Source organism: Aplidium turbinatum, chromosome 11, assembly GCF_918807975.1.
Source record: "Aplidium turbinatum chromosome 11, kaAplTurb1.1, whole genome shotgun sequence".
NCBI lineage: Eukaryota > Metazoa > Chordata > Ascidiacea > Aplousobranchia > Polyclinidae > Aplidium > Aplidium turbinatum.
Genome location: NC_137482.1, coordinates 10,977,411 through 11,001,223, shown reverse-complemented (window position 1 = coordinate 11,001,223; position 23,813 = coordinate 10,977,411). Strand labels below are relative to the sequence as shown.

Below are 23,813 nucleotides of genomic sequence, written 5' to 3'. Positions count from 1 at the left end.
CAAAGGGTTTAATGTGTAACAATCGTCATAATCATGAAGCACAATATTGCATTGGTGTCAGATTTTTTTTATCCAAATGTTGGTGGAGTTGAAAATCATATTTTTCAATTGGCACAAAATCTTATATGCCGAGGGCATAAGGTAAGAAAATTGGTTTGTTTTCAGAAGATTAACAGTAGACATTTAGTTAACTAAGTTAGGAATATTTTCCTAAAAAAGAAAACTTCTTAGGTTAGTAGGCTATCATGATAAATTGAACTAAGGACATAGCTGGATTGGATGTTCCATATTGTTTTGCTGGTTCTAATTGCATTTTACTCATTATTAGAAATGCTCTTTTTTGGGGCTTGATATTTGTCATTTTGTGATCTGTTTGGTCAATAAGGTTTCTATTTCTTTCTTGTATTGAAGTAAATTGAATCACTACAGTATTATTGAAGTAACTTTTACTGCTCCTGTTTCACCCTTTGCGGGATTGTCAAAGTTATGATGGATTTTATGGCCTAATACACGTGTGTTAAGTTTTATGTACAAACTTTTTCTTTTTAGGTTATTGTCATAACTCATTCATATGAAGACAAAGTTGGACTTCGTCATTTTACTGGAATGTTACGAGTTTATTATTTACCATTAATAATCGTTTATAATCAGTGTATTTTACCAACTCTTTTACCTATACTTCCTTTGATTAGGTGAGTTGAACTACAAAATTAAATGCTGATTTGCATGCATATATTATACTTTATATACTTTATAAAAGTCAAAGTCAAAAGTATATATATAATCAATGCATTCTCCCAACAATGACATACGGAGCAGAAACATGAAACTTAACGAAAGCACTGACACTCAAACTACGCACTGCACAAAGATCACATGAAAAAGTACTCTTAGGCATTACATGGAAAGACAGGAAACCAGCCAAATGGATACGACAACAAACACAAATCAAAGATATCATTCAAACAATAAAAAGTTTATAAAGTGGAATTGAGCAGGACATATCATGCGAACAACTGACAACAGATGGACAAGAAGAGCTACTGACTGGATACCGCTTGACAATAAACGCAAAAGAGGGAAACAGAAAACAAGATGGCGAGACAAACTCTACCAATTCGACAAACACTGGACACAAACGTGCAAAGACAGACAAAATTATAAAGATATGGGGAAGGCCTTCATCCTGCAGTGGAACAACAATGGCTGACAATGATGATGGTTATATTTTATGTTCATTTGAAATTTCATTGAAACAGCTATGATGATGACCTAAACTGTATAACGCATTCTTTCTTGTCAAACCCACCTTGCTGCTTTCCTCCTCAACTTGCAGTTTCTTGGGTTTTCCTTGTTTTCTCTGCCCCTCCACTCTTTGCAAAACATCATCTTCATCCATTCTCAAAACATGTCCATACCACTTCACTCTATTCGCCTTCGCCGACTTATCAACATTCACATTCAACTCAAGCAAGTTCAAAAGTTCTTCGGTATTCCTTTTGTCCGTCAGCTTCACACCACACATTGCTCTCACCATCGCTCTCTCAGTTCTTAAAATTGCCAATTCGTTTTCCAATGATCACCATGTCTCACTTCCGTACAGCATTGCAGAACTCACACAACTCGAATAAATTCTTCCTCTCATTCTCAACAGAAATCTTCTACCACATAACAACTCTGGACACTCTCTGAATGTCACCCAACCAAATCTTACTCTTGCAGTCATTGCCGCTTCACAACCACCACTGGCATTTAATCTATCTCCTAGATAGCAAAAGGCATTCACTGATTCAACTTCGTCATTCAGCTTTTCAACAGGAACCATTCTTTCTTCAATCTGCTTGCATCTTTCACATTCAAAACCACCCCCAGATCTGCATGTCACTCTCTTCATCTTCCGTGCACCCACTTCCTGCATTTCGTACACATAACAGAACAAGACAAGCATAAAATATTTCGTAGGTGGGAGTCGCTCAGTATTGATCTCTAGCGATTCTCGTTCGAGTGCATAACGAGAACGTCTGCTCACACGAATACGATGAACCGCACAAGCTCAACATTTTCTTTGCAAACTTGCGCATTTCTGGAAATTTGTTTTTATCCAGCTGCTGGTAAAAGGCATGAGAAAAAGTGATTGCTGTCGGCTTCGGAGAGAAGCTCTTGGCTGTATGTCAACGGGAGCCTCATCAGGGTTTAGATAAAAAGAATTGAATAGCAATAAGTTCTTTACATTTGCGGCTAAATCCCGAAAGCGGTTGTTGAATGTGCAAGCAAGAAAGATCTTATGGAATGTTTTATCTTGTATCACACCCATCTTACTAAACATTGAAATAGCTTGTACAAAATCATGACGTCTCCAACTGCAAAACTATTGAAGAATTGTTAAGTGCTTTCGGTGGAAAATCACCTGCATAAACTCTGTGGTGTCCTTTAATGTGTAATGCTTTTTATAAGATTTTTTTGTACCAACTAGAAATCATTTAAAATCTGTATGCAAGTTTTTCCATCAGTACCAGCTGATGAACTGTCGGCTGCATAGCCGGGTGGCGAGAACCCTGACGCCAAATTTTTAAGGACGCCGGGTTGACACTGTTCAAGAGCATGTGCTTGTGTCTTTGGCAGGATGCTTGATGATCTGCCTAAATGTGGCCAAGAAGACTGGCCTCCTTACCTCCCCACTTAATCTTCAACTACCAGACACAAGGCCTCAATGCAAACAAAAAAAAATCATACAAATAAGACATTGATATTTTCAGGATCATACTGCTTTCTGAAAACATCACAATAGTTCATGGACATTCATCTTTTTCTACCCTTGCGCATGAAGCGATGTTTCATGCGAAAACACTGGGGATTCGAACAGTCTTTACGGACCATTCGTTGTTTGGTTTTGCCGATGGCAGCTCAATTCTAACAAATAAGCTGTTGGAACTTTCCCTAGCTAATGCAAACCATGTGATTTGTGTATCTCACACCAGCAAGGTATGGCTTGTACTGTGTATCGAGCTTGTTACTACTTTATGTCAGACACACAATTTTTTAGTTTTATGATACAGGAGTGTTTTCGACTGGAAGCATTGTTTATTTCTGAGCCACCCATATGTGCTTAAAAGTTTCATTTTGTCTGCAAATTTACAAAAGATCTGGCAACGCTTTTGCATAACGCACCCCACTCTCAGCACCAAGATGGCGTAAGTTGCTCTTCACGGTGCGCCATTACCCCTGCCCTAACTGATTGTTGCCTGGACGGGGTACTTCGCAAGCCTTAAAACTAGTGTTTTTTTCCGGCAGCCATCGTGGCCTACCGAGAGCTCCTTCTCGGCGGCCAAATCTGCGTGCTTGGAGGCCAAAATACAATAACGATTGCACAAGTAAATAGCATTAAACTTGCAACAATGTTAAAATGATCACTTAGCGTTGTTGAAGTCTGGGCGACGTCCTGCAATAGAATCGTTGTACCACGCATTAAATGCTTTATCGGGATTGTAATCCGGTATTGCGGGACCATCTGACGACCCTAAATTGCTTTAACTGCTCGCAGCTCAGTAAATTGTTTCAACTGCATACCGCCTTTCATAAAACCTGACCATTTATTCCGTTATGATGTCACCATTGAGGGTGTGAAGTCACTATCCCACAGCGTTCTCAACTATGAAGACACGTGTTTTACCCACGGATGTCAACTAACCTAGTTCTCCTTTTTAACAACAATTCAATATCTGACAACATTGAATCGATATAAAAACGACAATATTGCCAGCCGATGTAAATTAGCACTTTGGATTAACACTTCGTTAAAATAAACATGGGGAATTGCAAACAAGACTTACAGCGCTGGTGATCGCAGCTGGATATATTCAATACAACAGCAGTGATTATGACGCACTGACCTAATTTTGCATCACTCTTTGATACTACATATTTTCGACATTTAATCCACGATCATTCTATTGCGAAATTAAATAATTGGCTAGAAGAAACCGGCGGCCAAACTTGGCCGACGGAGGAGGTAGCACAGGCGGTCATTCAAGCACTACTTAGCGGCCATTGCCGCGATGGCCGCCGGCTGCTTTAAGGCTTGCTTCGGGAGTGACGATTTATAAACTTAATAGGAAAACACGGTTGTTCGGGGAAAGATCAATCCAGAAGGAGTTTTTGTGATACCAAATGCGATTGATCCGAAGACTTTTTCACCTTCGTTCGCTTCCACAGAAAGCAATCGAATTACCATCGTTGTGATGAGTCGATTGGTGTACAGAAAAGGTATTTATTATTTCTCCTATCGATGAATAGCTTGCAACTTTAACAATCAGAAACTTCACTCTGTCAATCTTGGTGACCGGGCCTGCGTCAGTGATTCAAAGCCTCCGCGAGTGGGTGTAGCGGCACTGTTGATAGTAATCCGTCAATACACAGCTGCAGTTGGTGCAGCAACAACCTGAGCCTACTGGTGGGATGATCTGAGGACAATGTCTATACTCTTACGTAGTAGCCTAGTTATTATGGTAACAAAAATCAACTTGACACAAGAATGAACTATAAGCCTGCAGGATTGCACAGATGCCAGAATCAATTATGAGTGGCGTCAGAAAACATTAATGACATATGCCGAGCTACGTATGAAAAACTGCCAGGATTAAGCTTCCAAAAAGGCTTTTATAGTCCGAGGATAAAAATTCAATCAATAAGGTATTATTCATACCATGATTCATACACGTGTAATCATTGTTGCCCAAAACTTATTTTGTTGAATAATCACGTTGTCTGTTTGATCTTGATACCATATTCCAGGGGTACTTACTACTTAACTAGAGGACTGCCGTCCGAATACGTACTTCTGGGTGTTGACGGTAGACCTCGAGTTTCTGGAAGAATTACCTGATTGCCACATTTCAGGGGCTCTTTAAACATATTTCTGCCGGGAGAAAGTTATTTTTTGTGTGATTGGGGGCGGAGCCCCCCCAGAACCCCAACACTTTGTTGAAAATCCAAATCGAGTTATATTTTATCTAAACAAAACGGTTCGGTACTGATAGTTTAGCTTTCGTGGTTGCGTGTGAAATAACATCTTCACCGGACCACTGAAAATATTCCAAGTCAAACTGGACCTTTGTTTATCCCTGCCATATTCTGTAGCGTAGCCTATCTTTAACACGTTACAGACACTGCTAAGACTTTTTTTAATCCACATTCAAATTTTTGCAATGTTTTACGTCATATTTCCGTTTTTTCACTAGCTGTTGATAGTAGCCTCCTCTATTGTACTTGAATTTTTGAGTTTAACAAGTATCCCACTCCTGCCTTTTTTTATTCTGTTTCTAGTGTACAGTATTAATCAATCGAGCGTTATTTAAATCGCAGGGATGGATTTGTTGGCAGCCATCATTCCGATTGTCTGTGAAAAATATGATGACATTGATTTTGTGATCGGAGGCGACGGACCTAAGCGGTTGCTGTTTGATGAGTTATGTGAAAACCACCAACTTCATCATCGGGTATCTTTACTTGGAACTGTCAAACACAAAATGTAATTCTTAATAAATTGACATTGTTATGATTATTCTTTACACTCCATAAAAAAAATGAACAAAGTTTAACGTCTATGTTATGTAGGGTTCCAGAGGTTTTACGGAAGGGCGATATCTTTCTCAACACATCACTCACAGAAACGTTCTGCATGGCTATCGTTGAAGCTGCCTGTTGTGGACTGCAAGTTGTAAGCACAAAGTAAAAAAGTGTTTTCTTGATAAGAATACAGGTAGCAATTGAAAGCTTTAGTTTGCATTGGGAGGCAGGGCCGTTGACAGGATTTCTCGGGCCCGGTACCAATTTATTTTCGGGCCCCCTTCATCGACAATGTTATGAACAATAAAGGCTGTGTACACACTTTTATTGATGTTGTTTAAGCATTGCCGTTTAACAAATCTTGCGCAATCTTACAATTTTCCGAACCGCAAAACTTACTATCTTAATCTAGGAGTTGCTTTTTTGAACTTTTATTTGTCGCATGGCGCTAGAGTATTAATTCCCGATTTCATTGATGTTTGACTGGTCATTCTAAACTCACCAGAAGAGAATTTACAGCAAAGTTAGTGCAGACGGTCAGAAAGTTTTCAATTTGATTTGGGAAAGGTTTTTGGGCCTTGGTCAAACATTTGCTGAATGCTGCAATCTGAAAAGCGGTTTTAATTTTTAATGTCTAATTTTTAGGGCAGAAATAGGGATAGCAATTTTCTTACGTGTGCCATTTCAGTTTTTGAGTTTATACAAACATTAGCCTGTTTATTTTGACTATCGTGTTTCGGGTTATTTCACTAAATAGTGGTGGTTAGGAAAATCACTATAGACCTACTAGACTAAATTATAATTTTATTGTTTGGTGGCTGAAGTGGCTATTTTACGACCAGAGAGCTGAAGTCGGTCCGATACCCAGAAGGGGGCCTGGACTGGTACTTTACCATCTGACGGCTGAAGTGGCAGTTTTAACCTCTGATGACAATTCCTTTTGATCTGATTATATTAAGATCTTGATAATGTTTGAAGTCGCCGGGAATCTTTTAATCCGAGCCCCTTAAATATTCCGGGCCCGGGTCCACAAGTACCACCTAGACCCCCCTGTCAACGCCTCTGTTGGGAGGACATCGAAATTAAGAATTAATATAGCTTATACAACAGGGGCGGGCAACATACGGCCCGCGACGGGATTTTGAGCGGCCTGCAAAGCTGTGAGCGGCCACATCGTTCAGGACTATGCCAGTATGCCTTCCTTGCTAGAGAAAAAGTGTCTATGACGTCGTATTTTCATGCTTGTTACTATTTCAACAATCAAACGTTACTAGCAATAAATGGAAATTCAGCGGGAAATCAAAGCCTTTACAGTTCAAATGATTCCGTTTCACGCAGTTGTAAGTCACCACAGGCATCGAACAAGACGAAAACGTGATTATCGCGGGATACCTGAAACTTTTTCGTTTAATTTAGCGTTGGTGGTATACCTGAGGTCTTGCCTCCGGATGTGATCCACTTAGCTGAGCCAAGTGCTGCAGGTTTGATTGGAGTCTTAAAAAGAGTCATTGGAAATGTTAAGAATGGTCAAACGTCACCGAAGTCGGATATACACAAAAGGGTCGCGCCTTTGTATACTTGGCCAAAGGTAAAGTGAGAACAAATAGATTGGCGACTGAAACGTCTCAACTCCCATTCTCATATGATGTTTATTCTCACTGGAAAAAATGTAATGCATTTAAATGAACGGCATTTAACAAAAAATGTAAGCTAAACAAGAAAAAAAATCTATGTGGAGTACACAGCATGTCGATATGAATCAGATGTGTTATATAAGACAAACAGATTATCGCGCGATCAAACGACACAGGTTTTGGAATTGTTTTGTAGGTGGCCTGCCGAACAGAGAAGGTATATGACGCGACGATGAAGCAACCAGCACTGACGTTAAAAGTACGTCTATCGAAACTTCTACGTTGCGGTCCAGTAATAGGTGAGTCCCGCAATTCATTACATTCCAGTTAACACATGACTTTTTTTATTTTGGCTCAACGTGTACAGACGTTGAATCAATATAAAAAAGGTATGCTTTGTTAGTATGTAATTTCATGGAAGTAATCACTAAAACAACTTCTTTTCTAGGCAAGATTTGGTGGGTTGTAGTCCTCATCGATCATCTTCTTTGTATCTTCCTGAACTGGATCCAACCGATGAGAAGCGAACACAAAATGAAGGTTTCGTGACTTCTTGCCATCGATCTGCGCTTCACCCGGTGGCGGCTGCAACGATTTCCGGAAATAGCTCTTCCATTCCTTCCGCCAACAAACTCTGCACGCATGAATACTGTGAACACTTGCTGCGCATTTAGAGCATGATTAAAGTGAAAGATCATTTTACGATGCACTTACGTAAAATAGATGTTTGTTGGCTTTCTTATCCTGCAGTGCATAGAATACTTTCAAAACTCCACGTTTTGCATTTTCCTGTCCCACCAGCCCGTTCAATGCTTCTGGAATGTTCTGCAGGAGCTTCACTTGCAATTCCAACTTAGTCTGAAGTTTCTCCTGCAACATTCAGGGCGGGGACAATGTCATTAAAGTGATTTTCGTCATGATAAATATTCCATAAATTATGAGTCGATATTACAGTAGAATTCGCCTATAACGGCACCTCTAGGGGATTGCAAAAAGTGACGTTATAGCCGAATTGACGTTATAGACGAATTACCGCAAACTATTCCAAAACTGTTTTTTGATAAAAGGAAGAGGTGTATAATCCAGTCAGGTTTGCTGTGTACCACCAAACTGACAAAAGTCACGCAGAAAATACAGTAAACAAAGAAATTGTTTAAAAAAAATAACCTACAGTGAAAGGTACAGGAAACTTGAGCAATACAGCTCGTTACATACATTAGTACTGTGTAACACTGCGGCTTCTAGTTTATACAGTACTGCACGTGCAACTGTTGCTTTGAGTTGTTTAAAGGTCAGCTGTAGAGCTGCTTTTTGCACGTGATAGTTTTCACGCGGTAAAAAAGTTAATTCAGTTAATTAAAGTCCCTGCTGCGAACGACGTAGCAAAATAAAGGGAAGACATTTTGCAAGCAGCAGCGCTAACTGGATTAAAAGACTGACCGTTCGTGGTGAAGGTGATGGCTTAAAGTGATGTTATAAACGAACAAAAGACGTCTGGGGACCAATAAAGGGTGCTGTTACATGCGAATTGACGTTACAGGCGATGCTGTTGTAGCCGAACTACAATGTACGTAAAAGATAGGAATTCTGCCGGGACCGAGCGAAATGTGACGTAATAGGCGAATTGACGTTATAAACGAAGTCGTTATAGGCGAATTCTACTCATCATCATCATCATAATCCATCGTCGGTTTGTTCCCCACTAGTGGGGGTGGCCGATTGTTTCCGCGCAGACATGTTTTTATCCCTCTTCTCCATTTCACCCTGTCCCTTGCATCTTCCTCCTTCAGTCCGACTTTTTTAAATTCATCCTTCACTTGTTGTTTCCACGTTTTTCTTGGACGACCGCGTTTCCTCTTCCCATCCACCTTTAGATCTAGTGCCTTTCTAAGAAAACTTCCTTCCTCCCTTCTTATCACATGTCCATACCATCTTACTCCATTTGCCCTTGCCATTTGGTCTATGGTCTCTCTCATCTTGCTGCATTTAAATAATATTTTGGAGCATAGATTTTCCAGCCGGATGCCCTTCCTGACGCTAACCACAGTTATTGACGGTGGGCCTAGCCTTTACTTAAAAAAGTATTTCCTGCAATGCAGCAGGATTTCTAACAAGTTTTAGCCAACCAGTCGAGGTTGTTGCCCATGAGGTGGGACGTGGACCCACTTGTTAGTTTGGTGTGTGATCAAGACCAGTGTTCCCCGAGACCCATGGTGTAACAATCCATGGCGACTGCCCAGGGTTCAAAGGTGCTACTTGTACCACACACCTACCTCTACTGTACATTATATTTGCGATTATAGCTTTTGTGTAATCCAAATGTTTCGCAATCGCTTATACCAGGGTTCGGCAACCACCCGGCGCTATTTGTGATCTACAGGTCGCTTTAGTCACACTTAATCCTGAATGTAGAATCGATTTAAACGCATCGCTTGCTTCCTCTGGCAATACGTCAAACGAATTCGGGCAATTCGATGATTTTTTAATGACAGCAAGTACTGGGACACCAACTTATTAAACAATAACCTTGTTCTAAAAAAATTCGATGCTTTATTTTTATTACACATCAATATTAGAAGTCTACAAAAAAATATTGATAAACTGGTTAACTATTTATCTGAATTCAAACAACAACCTGATATCATTGCCATCACCGAAACGAACTAAAGATCAAATTTGCACCAATATTGGAATCAGCGGTTACGCATTTATCCACTCTGATAGTTCAACCAAAGCTGGTGGAGTGGGTTTGTACATTAAGGACACTCTTGAATTTTCAATTTGCAAACAATTTGATCCAAACTTACCAAACTCTGAAAGTTTGTGGGTAAACGTAGAAACGGGAAATTACCACGTAACGATTGGTGTAACTTATCGTCACCCTGTGTACACTGTGCAAGATGTAGACAGCTTTTGCGAAGCTCTATCAGATATTTTTCAAACTTTAACTTGTAAGAAAAGCCCATTTTATGTATTAGGTGATCTTAATATTGATTTGTGTCAAATATTAACAAACGATTCGTATCGCAGGTATGCAAATATGCTTTTAAGTTTCTCTTGCAAGTGCCTTATTAATCAACCTACTAGATTAACGCCGAACTCTAAAACATTACTTGATCATATTTATACGTCGGACATAAACAATCAGATGTTAAGTGGCATCCTTGTGAGTGATCTCTCTGATCATTTTCCTGTATTTACCCTGATACAGACTCCAATAAAAACAATGAATAATGACCATGTATTTTATGTTCGTGACATGCATAACTTTAATCTTGAACTATACATCGACGAATTAGACCGAAAACTCAATTATAATAATAATCTCAACGATCTTTCAGTGCATGAATGCTTTGATAAATTTGAAAGCATTTTCTCTGAAGTAGTAAACAATCATGCCCCTTACAGAAAAGCTACCCGTAAAGAAAAGCGTCTCAAGCTTAAACCGTGGATCAGTCGGGGACTGCTAAAATCAATTAAAACGAAAAATTCCATGTTTAAGCGTCTACATAAAAAATTTGAGCATGCAATGCATGAACGATATAAAACTTACCGTAATCTACTTAACCGTACTATCGAGGCTGCTAAACGTAAATATTATCACAACACCCTAACAGAAAACAAAAACGATTCCAACAAAATATGGAAAAGTATTTATGAATTATCCAGTATCAAAAAGAAAAAAACAACAATGCCCTCTAAAGTAATTACTACAAATGGCAAACCTCTGACGTCTCCAACAGACATAGCAGAGGAACTAAATAATTTTTTTGTTAACATCGGGCCAAACATGGCAAAATCAATTAAACAATCAAAAGACCAGCGTAATATAACTTCGTCTCCAGCCAGTGTCAAAAACTCTCTTTTTCTTGATCCCGCAAGTTCAGAAGAAATACATAAGTTAATCTCTAATTTGAAAGACAAAAAGTCAACAAGGAAATCTGACTGTGAAACTAAATTTATAAAATATGCCAGCCCTGTGATCTCTTTCTTCCTAAGTAAACTATTTAATTTGTGCGTCACTACTGGAGTGTTCCCTGATGCCTTAAAAATTGCTGAGGTTATTCCGGTTTATAAAAAAGGTGATCCTCATAATTCCACCAACTATCGACCAATATCACTGCTATCTCCTTTTAGTAAAATATTTGAAAAGCTTCTTCACACTAGAATTTACACATATCTAGAAAAATTCCACCTTTTGAGTGCTCAACAATTTGGATTTCGTCAAAATACATCCACTGCAATGGCAATAAGCACGCTGTATGACGATCTGTTAAACAATGTGAACCAAAATTTCTATACCTGTTGCATATTCCTTGACTTGTCAAAGGCATTTGATACAGTTGACCACAACATACTGACAAATAAACTTCAACATTGCTACGGAATACGTGGCACTGCTCTTGAGCTGATGAAAAGTTATCTTACCAATCGATACCAATATACCAAATTGTCTAATTCTGCTTCAAGCTTGCAAAAAATCCTTTGTGGAGTCCCTCAGGGTTCGACATTGGGACCCCTTCTCTTCCTAATGTATATTAACGATCTTCCTTTAATGTCTAAATTTTCTACCGTACTTTTTGCGGATGACACATATCTAGCTTTACGTGGTGAAGACTTGGAATCTTTACAAACAGAAACCAATACTGAACTACAAAAAATTGATGCTTGGCTACGAATAAACAAACTCTCCTTAAACTACTCTAAAACAAGCTACATTTTAATAAACAAAGTACCTAAGCGTACTGTTGAAACTAATTTCAGGTTGTGTATAAACCAAACAGTGATTGAAAGAGTGAAAACAGTTAAGTACCTGGGAATCCATGTCGATGAAAATCTAACCTGGTCGTCACACATTAAACATTTGTCGCTGCAGTTGGCTCGATATTCTGGAATTTTTTACCGCCTTCGTAACTATGTGTTAGAGGAAACATTGCTTATGTTATATTATAGTCTAGTACAGGGATGGCGAACCTTTTTTAGTGCATGGGTCACAAAAGAGACCTTAATCCTTGAAAAAGCAAAAGTGGGTCATACATTTAATTACATGTTAATGCGAAACTACATGTTAATGTGAAACTTGCTGTTGCATCTTCTCTGCAAGTCTTATTATCCTTGGTTAGTAATCCGTAGTTTTTAGCTTCACACATGCAGCACTCATATCTGAGCTGAGACGATTCCGTGTGCTTGATTGTATAAAATTCATGTGCGAAAATAAAGATTCGCACGAATATGAAGAACCAAACAACGTTAACAGAGCTACCGCAAATCTTTTCATAGTTTCAAACGAATTTGGCAGGGAGTTCCACTGTGTAAGAATTATATTTTCAGCATGGTTTTCAACAGCAGGAAAGTCACAACCATCCATATCCGCTTTCATTTCAATTTTTTGTAGATGATTTAAGTCTACAAATTTTGTTTTTCAAACTGCACTTTCTTGAAAGTCTATCATTTCCATTTCAAAGTTGTAAAGACAAAGCCATTCGAAGTTTGATAATTCAAGATTTTCAAATTGAATTGCATGCGGGAAAAAAATGAACTGCATTTCGGAACTGGGTAAACCTTTCTGACATTACATTTTGGCCTGTTTCGTAAGTAAAACATACATACTTGTTGAGTGCAGTTTGCTTTCGTTCATAAGTTAAATTGGTGCTGGTAAAGTGCTTCAACAACTGAGGAAAATATTTCAGCTGACCTTGTTCAAGGTCTACAGAAAAAATAGCGAGTTTCTTCTCAAATGCTTTAATGTGCCCAAACATGGATAATACAATATTTCCACAGCCTTGTAATTTAGTATTTAACTTATTGTAATGCATTGTGAAATCAGCGAAAAAATGTAAATCATTCAACCATGTAGGCTACTTTCGCTTAACTCTGGATATTTTTGATTTTTTTTAGCTAAAAAAAGTTGTACTTCTTCCAACAATTCGCTTTAATTAGCTTTAGTTGTGTCAGATTGCTATATGGCAATTAGGTACGGTACGGTACTAGATTAAAATAGGGTGGGGCCTTATTACAAATATTTAGTGAAACATGTATTCTTTGCTGAAATACTTGTTTAAAATTCATTATTTTAAAAAAGACAAGTGGGTCACTGAAAATCTGTGATGGGTCACTTCGTGACCCGCGGGTCAGTGGTTCGCCATCCCTGGTCTAGTATATAGTCGTGTTCAATACGGTATTACTATATGGGGTACTGCAGGTAAAACACTAATCAAGGAAGTTGACGTAAGACACAATAATATTATTCGCGCAATCACTAGAAGTACAAAATTCAGTCAAGTCACTAGCTTATATAAATCTTTGAATATTTTACAACGTGAAGATATTTACAAACTCGAAATTGCCAAATTTATGCATAAAGTTTTCAATAATAATCTACCGCCTGTATTGCAAGATCGTTTTATAAAAATTGATAATATTCACTCGCACAACACTCGACAACTAAATAAAATAAAGTATTTTCTTCCACAAATAAACAAATCCGTGGCACACAATCTTCTGACACATCGGGGTACTAAATTGTGGAGTGAATTGGATGAATGTAATAAAATCAAACACCTTGCTTTGTTTAAAAAACTTTATAAAATTACCTTGTTAAGTTCTTATTAAATCGTTAAAATTGTTCAGTTAAATTATTTTATCTCATGTAACCTCGTATTTGTGTTCTTAACCGATATGACTCATTATATGCTCATGTTTTCCCAGCTGGTCTTGATTCAATATTCTACAAAACCTTATATGTTCAATTCGATTTCGAAGCTACTGTTCCATCCATCATTATGTTTTATTGATACAGTTATAATGTCTGATGCTGCAATGTAAGATGACTGATGACAGGCAGCACCTTGACTTGTTAACCGCAAGGTTGTTCGGTGCTGCCAGACCTTTCTATTGCCATATTTTGATTTGTATGTAATTGTGTTTCTTTATATCGAGTCGTATTAGAAAGGCAAATAAACAATATCTCTCTCTCTCTCTTTAGCAGGTGAGGTTTAGAAGGCAAGATTTAAATCAGCTGTTGCAGTCTGTAAACGTTTCGGCAGCCAAGCAATTTGAGGAAGTAGTTATTTCGATTACGTTAGTTCCTTCCCACCACTGTCATTACTCTTTTTTTCTTCTGTGATTATCAAACAAAGTTCAAAGCAAGAATAAACTCTCTGGTTGAGTGCTATGGGTCACAATGATTGCCGTCAGCTGGTTAATAGGAAAAATTAAAGTTTCAACCGGTCAAAACACCCCATCTGCTGCAGCGACGTACAAATACACAAACGGGGCCACACAAAAAGTGACTTATCATGCGGATAAAGTTGTGATAAATTTTCGTGTAATAGCAATCTGTGCTTTCTAAATCTCTCACACTTTGTTGGCCAGTCCGTGGCGCAAAGTGGCCGGCCTCTGGCGTATGTCACTGCATGCACAGCAACACACGTCTGACCACTCTGAGCAGTTTTTCTGGTCACTTACGTCACTTGTGCGTTTCTCGGTGTTTTTAGCAAGCTTCCCGTCGGGCCACATTGAGTCGAGAAATGTTTGCAAGTAAAAGCCCATCATTGGCTCGGAAACCAGCCACTGAGAAGTATCTCGAACTTGTCTGCAGATCATAATAACATCTTGTCAAGTTTAAGTCAATAGATACGACAAACAGGAACTACCGAGCTAGCACAATTCGTTCTTTTTACATCGATGGAATAGGCTACGTGTGGTGAGCTACGAACCTGTTGATGCTTCTTCCAAAAGCCACTCTCACAAAAATAATAAGGCTTCTCCGCAGAAACCGAAACAATCCATGGAGCTCAAATATTTCACTAATAAGTCGGTAGAGTGGTTCAGCCACTGAATCTCTGGCATTGGCGCTGCAACAACAGGTAAGGTGGTTGTTGAGAACAGTTAACCATTGATTTACAGTAGTGCATGAGAAAAATATTTGCAAATGAGCTGCTGAGTCACGATTAAATTAAGTACCGCAGTGTATCAATCACAGTATGACACTGTATGGTGAAGCTACAAAATCTCAAGGCGAAAAACAATCAGGTACTCAAATATCACTCGGGAAAACACTGCATGTAGACTGTAGAGTTGTAGACATCACCTCACGTCATCTTCATCGATTAAATCATCGTTCTCATCATCATCGGGCAATTGCTTAGCTCCAAACTCCAAGACATCTTTCGGGATCCGCTTGAAGAATTCTCCCAGGTTTTCCGCAAAAGTCGAGTGACTGTTTCGATTCCCTTCTTCGAGCAGAGAAAGGCTCGTGATGTCTGGACCAACGTTAAGAAACCCGTACACAATCTGACTGCATCGCAGAGTGTCATCCTGTCAATGTAGTAGGCTAGTTTTAATGATAGAATCAAACGAATAATATTTTTGCGCACTGGTACTAGGCTATACACTAGGACTAGACGACAAAGGGCAAGATTTCTTAAAAATGAATAATTGCACTTTGAACAAGAGGTTTTCAATGTTCATATATTACGCCATTTTTTTAAACGTCAAAAACAACCACGAGGCGTTTGACGCCAACCATAATGTGGCAGTTATGACAACAGAATATCGAAACAGTCCTGTCAAGACTGAGTTTAACATGGAGTCAAATGCAGGGTTTTGGAGCCGGCATAAAAATGAAACTGCTCCAGCTCTGGAGCTCTCTTCTATCAGAGCATAGCTCCAACAATTATCCAACACTTAAAAATATCAGCCAACAATTTTCAATTTTGTAGTGGGTTGTTGTTAAATTATGCGAAATCAGCCAATAGCATCTCATGAAATTTATTGGAGTTGTCTATCAAACAACTGGCTCGGGCTTTACCTGAATTTTACATGCAGCTCCTTTTGAAAATGCAAAGCTCTGGTCAAAAGCAATGAAGTCTTTACAGAAACAAACTTAAACTTTTTCAACACATCTAAGTTTCACAAAACTACATTATAATTTCACCTTCAAAATGTTGGATAGGTACACGTCCAACGCGTCTCTAGTGTCGAGCAGAAACTTGTCACTAAGTCCTTTCAAACGGAACATTGGAAGTTTTGGCAGAGAATACTTCTTCAGCCATGGACTGCACTACAAGATAAAGCAACTATTTTCAATTAGGCTACATAGTACATATCTCATGCCGAACTGTCCTGATGAGCAAGAATTTGTTTCTTTTTAACTAAAACTGCCACTTTTGTGAAGTGAATTCTGCAATAAAGATAAAACTTAACACGACTACACTTACGGTCATTCGCTGCAAAGCAGCCTGTGAACGATGAGTTGAGTAATTTCCATTGACTTACGTCTTTCAAACTGTGATGTAATTGATGAAACTCGTTCAGCGTTCTCACTATCACCCACCCAGACACGTCATCAGTAGCTTTGTGAAACGGAATCCCAGAACATTGAACAATGATTGTGTACATGGGGGTGACTGGACCTGGGAACCACCACAGAGACTGTCAAGTGCAGAATCACAAACGATCAAAATTCTTATTTTCAACAAAGTGGCTTTTATTTTGCCCAGGTACATATCATTGTATATGTCGCTGGTTCCTCTCTATGGGTGTGGGCTCGAACAACGCACTTAAAGGACAAAACTACATTCATAGACAAATAAACCTAACAACCAGACGGCGTAATGACATGAAAATAAAGTAAAAATTACAAACGTTTTCGGCCATACTCATGTTAGCCCTTTTCAAATAACCAACTGACTGACGTTTTTCATAAATTGAAATTACAGATCTGATCTACATACACAAAAATCGAAAAAATAAGCATAGAAGAAACGCATAAGCATGAAACAGCAAGGCAGAGGAGAGGCAAAATCACATGACGCTAAATTGCCTAGGAAAAAACACAAATCAATGACGCAAAATTACGTGAAAACATTTAGCAGATAGGAGGCGCCTGCGGCAAACAGCTGCCTATTGAGGCGAAGATTGCAAGATTTATAAAGATTATCGGTCAGTTGGTTGCTTGAAAAGGGCTACCATGAGTATGGGCAAAAACATTTGTAACTTTTAGTTTATTTTCATGTTATTATGTTAAATGCCGTCTGGTTGGTAGGTTTTATTTGTCCATGGTTAAGAAAATCACCTCTCAACCAAAATTGTAAACTACACTCAGCGGCACTTAATGGATGTAATAATTTACAAGCACACGTCAATAAACAAAATTTTTATCCTGTTAATATCGTTGACCGATTCTAATCGGTGGTTCAAAGCCTTTACAAGTATGCGAAACTACCAAACTACTCTCAGTCTAAGGAAATAGATTCATGAATCCATTCACATTAATCGCTTGTACCTCCTTCTTCGGGCATGTGGACTTTCTCGATAGATGCATTCCACTTTCCCATATTGTCCCACCACGTGGTCGTACGCTCGATGTATAGCTGCTGCTTACATTTCGCGTCCTGCAGAATTCGTATCTCTTGAGTTAACTGTTCAATCACCTGAAAATATAGTGAACTTTGTTAACGATTGGTCAGTAGCAGACAAATGATTGAATGAATACGAAACCTCTTTTGATACATAGAACAAACCTTCGGATCGACTTTCACCGACGACTTTAAACTCTCAAGTGCTTGGGCCTTGTACTCAAGTTTATTTTCAATCAGCTTCAAGGTTTTCAATGAGTCGTTAGTCGAAGGCTGGGCCCCAAATGCTAAAAAAAGTCAACAGCACAGTAGTAGGCTCGAGTAACATTTTTTATGCCAGCCTATTGTTAAATAATGCAGCCCACTTATCGCGTTTTAATTCAAAAGAAAAAGTTTCTATTTAAACAATTTTGACTAATTTTCCGTCTGCGTGAAGTGCAAATCTGCATAAGATTGACTGGCAGTGTGCCGGAAGGTAGCGTACCTGCTTTCGAGAGGTCCACGTCCTTCGAAGCAAAATTACTCTCGATGCTTTGATCAATAATTTCCGGCATGAGCTGGTATGTGTAAACGTCGCTTACTACAAACGACGGGTAGTGGTCTTTCTTCATGACGTCATAAACCTGAAAGAAAAGTAATCACCATAAGATATATGTAATTATGTATACTGGGCTACAAGGACGTGGTGCACTTAGTCTTAAGGGTTAAATGCGAAGTGCTATTGTGACTTTTTACCTGTTTTTGTATCGCATAGAAATCTGCTGGAGATTTATTCCCTACAACACAATCTTGCATGCCCTGAGTTGTTGATTTGTCGACGTCTAGCGGCAGTTGTTCGCTGGAGCCAGGCAGAACGTAGGTCTGATAGAGACGTGATACCAGCTTGGCGAGTTGCTTCCCGCTCAGTTCAGTGGTTCGAATTATCTCAGTCTGAAATTATGAAGAAAAGTGTAAAGCATTGAACTGTGGCGGACTGACAAACTTTTTAGAATGAAGACCATACGCTGCTCAGTATATGTTGTACAATGTACATGTTTACACACATGAAATGAAAATTGAAAAGATTATCTTCAAGAACCCTTAAACCTCGATTGGAAGAGCAAGGATAACGGTTGGTACCAGTGGCGTAGCCAAGAGGGGGGTTGGGGGTTTCACCGTGTGGCGCGTGTGACGTCACGATATTGAGAATGATGCTTTCAGTCTCTTTATGTCTCTAAAACAAAGTATTTTACAGGAATATTCATACCCACATTTTTGTTGAAAATGTTCTCAGAAGAAGTAATGAAGAAGTTGTGCAACTTCAAACAGCACTGTTACTATTTCAGCTTTTGTTCTTATTTTGTTTCCACAAGTAGAAAGCTGCTTTTTGTATGTCAATTATATATGAATCCGTTGATGGTTAACTTGAGGTCCGGGTAAATCAGTAGACGCGATTCCGCCGCCCTCGCGGCCTGCAGCCTGATTGGCCAACCGGCTGTAAGTCGCTCGATGATGATAAACCGACGTTCGAACGAAGCTGTTGTACCGTGACTTGTGATATTGTGAACATTGATATGAAGTACCCTTACCAAACAAACTTATATGACGAAACCGCTGATTTGAAATGAAAGCATTAGAACAAGAAGCTGCATCAAATTCATGAGAACTTACGAAAGAGAAGCCCAAGAAACATCACCAAATGTTGAAAGAACCCAAGCTGCCTTATATACACTTGGGTAGCGTCTGAATTCCAAATTGACCTCACTTTTTGATAACCATATTGTTCTTTAAATACGTTAGATTTAAGCTTTTTACGTCTTATTCGTTTCAGTTGTTCGAACTACAAATATTTCGACGCATAGATTTTTTTCAACACAGATTTCTTTTGTCCAGAATCTTTATAAACATAGTCTCAGGAGGGGGGTTTCAACCTCCCCTTTGGCACGCGTGTGACGTCACGATATTGAGAATGATGCTTCTTTATGTCTCTTAAACAAAGTTTGCCTAATTTTAAACGAAACTGCATTAAAAGAGCGAGTTATTCCAATAACAAACATTCAAATATCTCGACCAGGAACAAGAAAACATAGAGACAGCTTTATTTCCGAAAAATGCCGATGAAAACATGATCTTATCCTTTTGCTATGCCACCGGACAGTACTATTTTACAGGGATATTCATACCCACATTTTTGTTGAAAATGCTCAGTAATTTTTTTAATTTTTTGGGGGAAGCCCCCCAGACCCCTGGGTGTCGTCTTAGGCGAACACGTCGTCAATCCCCCCCACCCTTTCAAAATTCCTGGCTACGCCACTGGTTGTTACTGTAAAATAGTAGCGTAGACAGGGAAGTCTGGTAGTACTTTAGGACAGGGGTGTGCAACCTTTTATTACAAGAGGGCCAGATATAAATAACTGGGTGAAACCGCGGGCCGCACGTTTATTTAACATATGATTTCTAGTAGTTGCAGGCACAAAACAGTAGTTTTTTTGTTATTCATGTTATTCTTATGGCATTATTAGGGGTTATCTCTTTGCAGAAATAATAAGTTAAGACGCATAAATTTCTGAAGAAAACTGCTATTCAAATTTATTGTCACACCGTCCTTTTAAACGAGTTCAGTGAGAAATTTGCAGTTGGCTTCTTTTTCCGACGGCTTTTTCCAAATTTACCGTACTTTAATGAAAGTGTTCGCAATTCGAAATCCATTTTCCAAGTGTTCGTCTGTCAGAACTGATCGATAAGGAGATTTCATGACGCCCATTTTAGAAAAAAATTGTTCGCACAAATATGTTGAGCCAAAAAGAGCCATTTTTAAAGCAATGGATTTTTTCCAATGTGGAAAGTCATCTTGGTTGAGATGTATTCCGTAAAAATCGCCAAGATTCATTTCTAAATACTTTGCTTTCAAATCCGTTTTCTCTTGAAGATCATCAGTTCAAGTTGGATATCAGCTGGTGCTTTGTCAATGACTGTGTCGAATGGCGAAGAGAATATACCAAACAAATATTCATGAGATTTGAAGTCCTTGAAACGAGCCAAAAATTCATACAACAATTTTTCAAATTTAGTTTTCTTCTCAGGATGCATTCCATAGGCATAGTCTCTCAAAGTTGGAAAGTGGAAAATATTTCCTATCTCTATATGTGAGCTTTCCAAAGTCGTAATTTGTTCATAAAGCCTTTTATGTGACCATACATTTTTACGTTCCAAATAATTAACACAATGGATTAGCGGTGGCCGATGGGAGATTTCTAAAATGGTTTACAGAAGATGCGAAATCTATAATAATCCACTCCACAATGAATTGTTCACACGTACCAGACTAAACTAAATTATAAAGACGTTTCGCGGGCCGCACACAATTCAAAATTGGCACATCGTTGCGGGACGCACAATTTTTCTTCGCGGGCCGCATTTGGCCCGCGGGCCGCACGTTGCACACCCCTGCTTTAGGACATGGGGTGATGTTATTGACACGAAAACTTTTCTAAAAGACCCCCAAAAATTTTTTTGAAGAAAACACATCGTTTTGTTTTACTGTCGTGCCTTTGCATCCAGTCCACTTCGTTTTGGAGAACTGCTGCAAATGGGGAGAACTACCTCTTTCCCAGGGCTTTGGAGCCGGAGCTCCAGAGCAGTGCATTTTAAACGGAGCCGGAGCTCTAAGTGAAATTCAAGTGGAGCAGGAGCTGGAGCCAGTTGTTTGAAAAATATCTCCGGCTCCGATGTATTTCATAAGAATATTAAGAACTTATTTGCGTAATCAGACGTCGAATTAACGAATATGTTTTGAAACACAGTTCTGCATGACATTTTGACAAAAATACCTTAAATTTCATCAAAAAGTGCCATTTTTTAGCAACAGTTGACTGCAGGCAATTTTAAGCTTCAGAAATTAAATTGATAGGGGCCTACATGGTTCTATTAACCGTCTTCTTGTATAATACGAAAGGTGAAAATCAACAGAAGACAATGTCCTTACCTCATTCCAATATTTCAACAATGGCGCTTTTCCTATTTTTCTCAAATATCGCAGAAAGTAACTTCGAGCTATGGGCGAGTTCATTATTTCTTCGAAAGAGAGAAGCTGGAACAAAGCAAGCGGTTTGAATGTCAGTCAAATCGAACTGTTTGCTGCGAGCAGTTTAATCGAACTTACTTGGCTTTCAATGAAACCACCTTTGCCCTCGGTCGATGAGTATTTTACTCCATAATCTTCTCCGCCCAATAACCTGATAAATAAAAAACATTGTAAAATCTTGGAACAAGGTACAGAGCATTTCAAAGAAGGAAGCGACACTGTAGCCTGTGAGAAAACTACGCCGAAGTAGCAATCATCGCTGACATTGTTTTGGTCCACGGTCGTAGACGTTTTTGTCGGAAAATCACCTTATTTTCTTTTCGCATTGTTGCTTTGCGACTTGGCATTGATTGATGTACCGCTTCAAGTCGCGATTTATTAAGAGTTCTCCCTGCGGAAAAATGCACAAAGTTTTGTTTCGATGGGAACTGAAGACATCGACGAGTCTTAAAATTTTATCCCGACACATAAATATTTCAAGTTGACTTAAAAGCAATCTCGACGTAATTCTACATCAGCCTCTTGCACACTGCAGGTTTATATTCAGTCAGTGGATAAAGATTCTCACAACCAACAGAAACCTTTAGGTATCAACTGTCACGTCAATCTACTGCATGTTTTACGTGCATTGGTTGGATACTTGTCTAGAAAATATTCAGAATAGACAAGTTCGCACCGTGCTTGAACAACGCATTGTACAGTGTACAAGATGAAACAACTGTACCTTATCCATACTCCTTGCTTTTCCGGCTTTGCTTTGGTTCTTCTTCAAACTGCTTATCGTGGTGGCATGAATTATTTCAGTCATGATGCGGTATCTAGTAACAGATCCAGGTGTGATAGCCTTGAAAAAATTGTAAAGCTAAACTGCTCTTTAATTTGCTTGTTCAATATCTATTTCATGGCAATTTGGTGAACGAAAATTCGCAGACTGAAATGTTTATTGCGTCAGCCTCAGTAAATTCGGTACCACCTACCACTAGGCCTCGAATGTTATTCATTTTTCAAACCAAAACACCCATGTCACGGTGTGTTACAAATATATCACCTTATTTGACGAAGAACCGAAAGACTTTTACATTCGTTGATGACCTTAATGAAGTCTTCATACGTTGCAGCGTAAGCGTACGCCCTAGACTGGTCTTCATGAGACGCGTCCTTCCATTCGAAATACGCCAGGATTGATTGGTTGATGTAGTCAGGCTCACACAGTGTTTCCACCATAGGAAGGAAAGCTACAACGTCAAAAGGCACAACTTCCAGGAATATGCTCAAATTAGATTTGAAATACAGAAACCACTAGAAAATTGCACAACACATTAGACCCTCGTAACAGCATTTCGCTTGTCGAAAAATGGTCACTCAAAGAAACTATTTAGTCGAAAATATTAAATATTTGATCCCTAATCGCCAGGCTTAATAACAATACCAGTATAAGCCTATATTTAGTACCTAGGCCAGCTAGCACCTCACGGAGTATGTAACGCAAACTAGAAATTCGAGCGGATTCAGGTGGCAGAGTAAGAATCAATATATAATCACAAATATGACGCAAGTAAGTGAGTTCTGTGTTGCGATTGCGCAGACAGGGATGCAGTGTGAAGGAGGGCTTTTCATCGGAAGAATTTCTAAACACAAAACAATGTCACAAAACGTTCGAAACTGATAAAATCTGCTCGTCAATAGTCAAGCTAATGACTGACAATAATACCGAAGCCATGTGAAAGCATATAACTACTTTCTAGCATTGTTTGTACTGTATAGCGTCTAAAAAATGCAAGTACACAACTCACGACTTTGATGTAAGTTTTAATTCTTCCATGTGACGTAACGTGCACGTAACAAATCGGTTCATGATCAAGTTGACAGTGTCAAGCTTGGATAAGCGCTCAGAGAATGTCTTCACCACTTCCCAGTAGTCGGCCTGGAGAAGCTTATGGAAATTGCCATGATCCCGACTAACTTGTGCATACCTGTGACAACTTTAACTTTTGAATACATGTTTTTTACACATAAATTACATACGATTACGTATGCTGAACATTATCCGCAGTTATGTCGACGTGTTATTTCAAACATTAACATTATCCGCAGTTATTTCAAAACAATCCATAGAATAAGCAAAGATAATGTAGAATAGGTTATAAAGAAAACAGTCAAATATTTCTGGAAGATCACCTAGAAATCCAG

At 38.9% G+C, this 23,813-nt stretch overlaps 2 protein-coding genes across 2 annotated transcripts in view; one reads left to right on the top strand and one right to left on the bottom strand.

The window, feature by feature from the left end:
• LOC145780060 (phosphatidylinositol N-acetylglucosaminyltransferase subunit A-like) lies at nucleotides 1–7,785 on the top strand. The gene is made up of 9 exons (XM_082591772.1): nucleotides 1–141; nucleotides 550–692; nucleotides 2,757–2,982; nucleotides 4,113–4,263; nucleotides 5,362–5,527; nucleotides 5,614–5,727; nucleotides 6,982–7,153; nucleotides 7,396–7,498; nucleotides 7,648–7,785. Exons 1-9 carry the CDS (start codon nucleotides 34–36, stop codon nucleotides 7,746–7,748), a joined length of 1,284 nt encoding a protein of 427 aa, XP_082447898.1. The 5' UTR covers nucleotides 1–33; the 3' UTR covers nucleotides 7,749–7,785.
• Nucleotides 7,196–23,813, bottom strand: part of LOC145780059 (sorting nexin-25-like) — an 18,501-nt gene continuing 1,883 nt past the window's right edge. Inside the window, exons 4-21 of the mRNA XM_082591770.1 lie at nucleotides 23,417–23,596; nucleotides 23,076–23,251; nucleotides 22,672–22,858; nucleotides 22,348–22,441; nucleotides 21,932–22,014; nucleotides 21,702–21,774; nucleotides 21,525–21,629; nucleotides 18,296–18,490; nucleotides 18,045–18,183; nucleotides 17,726–17,847; nucleotides 17,488–17,635; nucleotides 16,479–16,615; nucleotides 16,138–16,263; nucleotides 15,292–15,518; nucleotides 14,918–15,055; nucleotides 14,667–14,793; nucleotides 7,914–8,069; nucleotides 7,196–7,833 (exon numbers count right to left, since the gene is read on the bottom strand). Coding sequence (XP_082447896.1) covers nucleotides 7,771–7,833; nucleotides 7,914–8,069; nucleotides 14,667–14,793; nucleotides 14,918–15,055; nucleotides 15,292–15,518; nucleotides 16,138–16,263; nucleotides 16,479–16,615; nucleotides 17,488–17,635; nucleotides 17,726–17,847; nucleotides 18,045–18,183; nucleotides 18,296–18,490; nucleotides 21,525–21,629; nucleotides 21,702–21,774; nucleotides 21,932–22,014; nucleotides 22,348–22,441; nucleotides 22,672–22,858; nucleotides 23,076–23,251; nucleotides 23,417–23,596 — 2,476 coding nt within the window. The 3' untranslated portion in view covers nucleotides 7,196–7,770. The remainder of the gene's footprint in view (nucleotides 7,834–7,913; nucleotides 8,070–14,666; nucleotides 14,794–14,917; nucleotides 15,056–15,291; nucleotides 15,519–16,137; nucleotides 16,264–16,478; nucleotides 16,616–17,487; nucleotides 17,636–17,725; nucleotides 17,848–18,044; nucleotides 18,184–18,295; nucleotides 18,491–21,524; nucleotides 21,630–21,701; nucleotides 21,775–21,931; nucleotides 22,015–22,347; nucleotides 22,442–22,671; nucleotides 22,859–23,075; nucleotides 23,252–23,416; nucleotides 23,597–23,813) is intronic.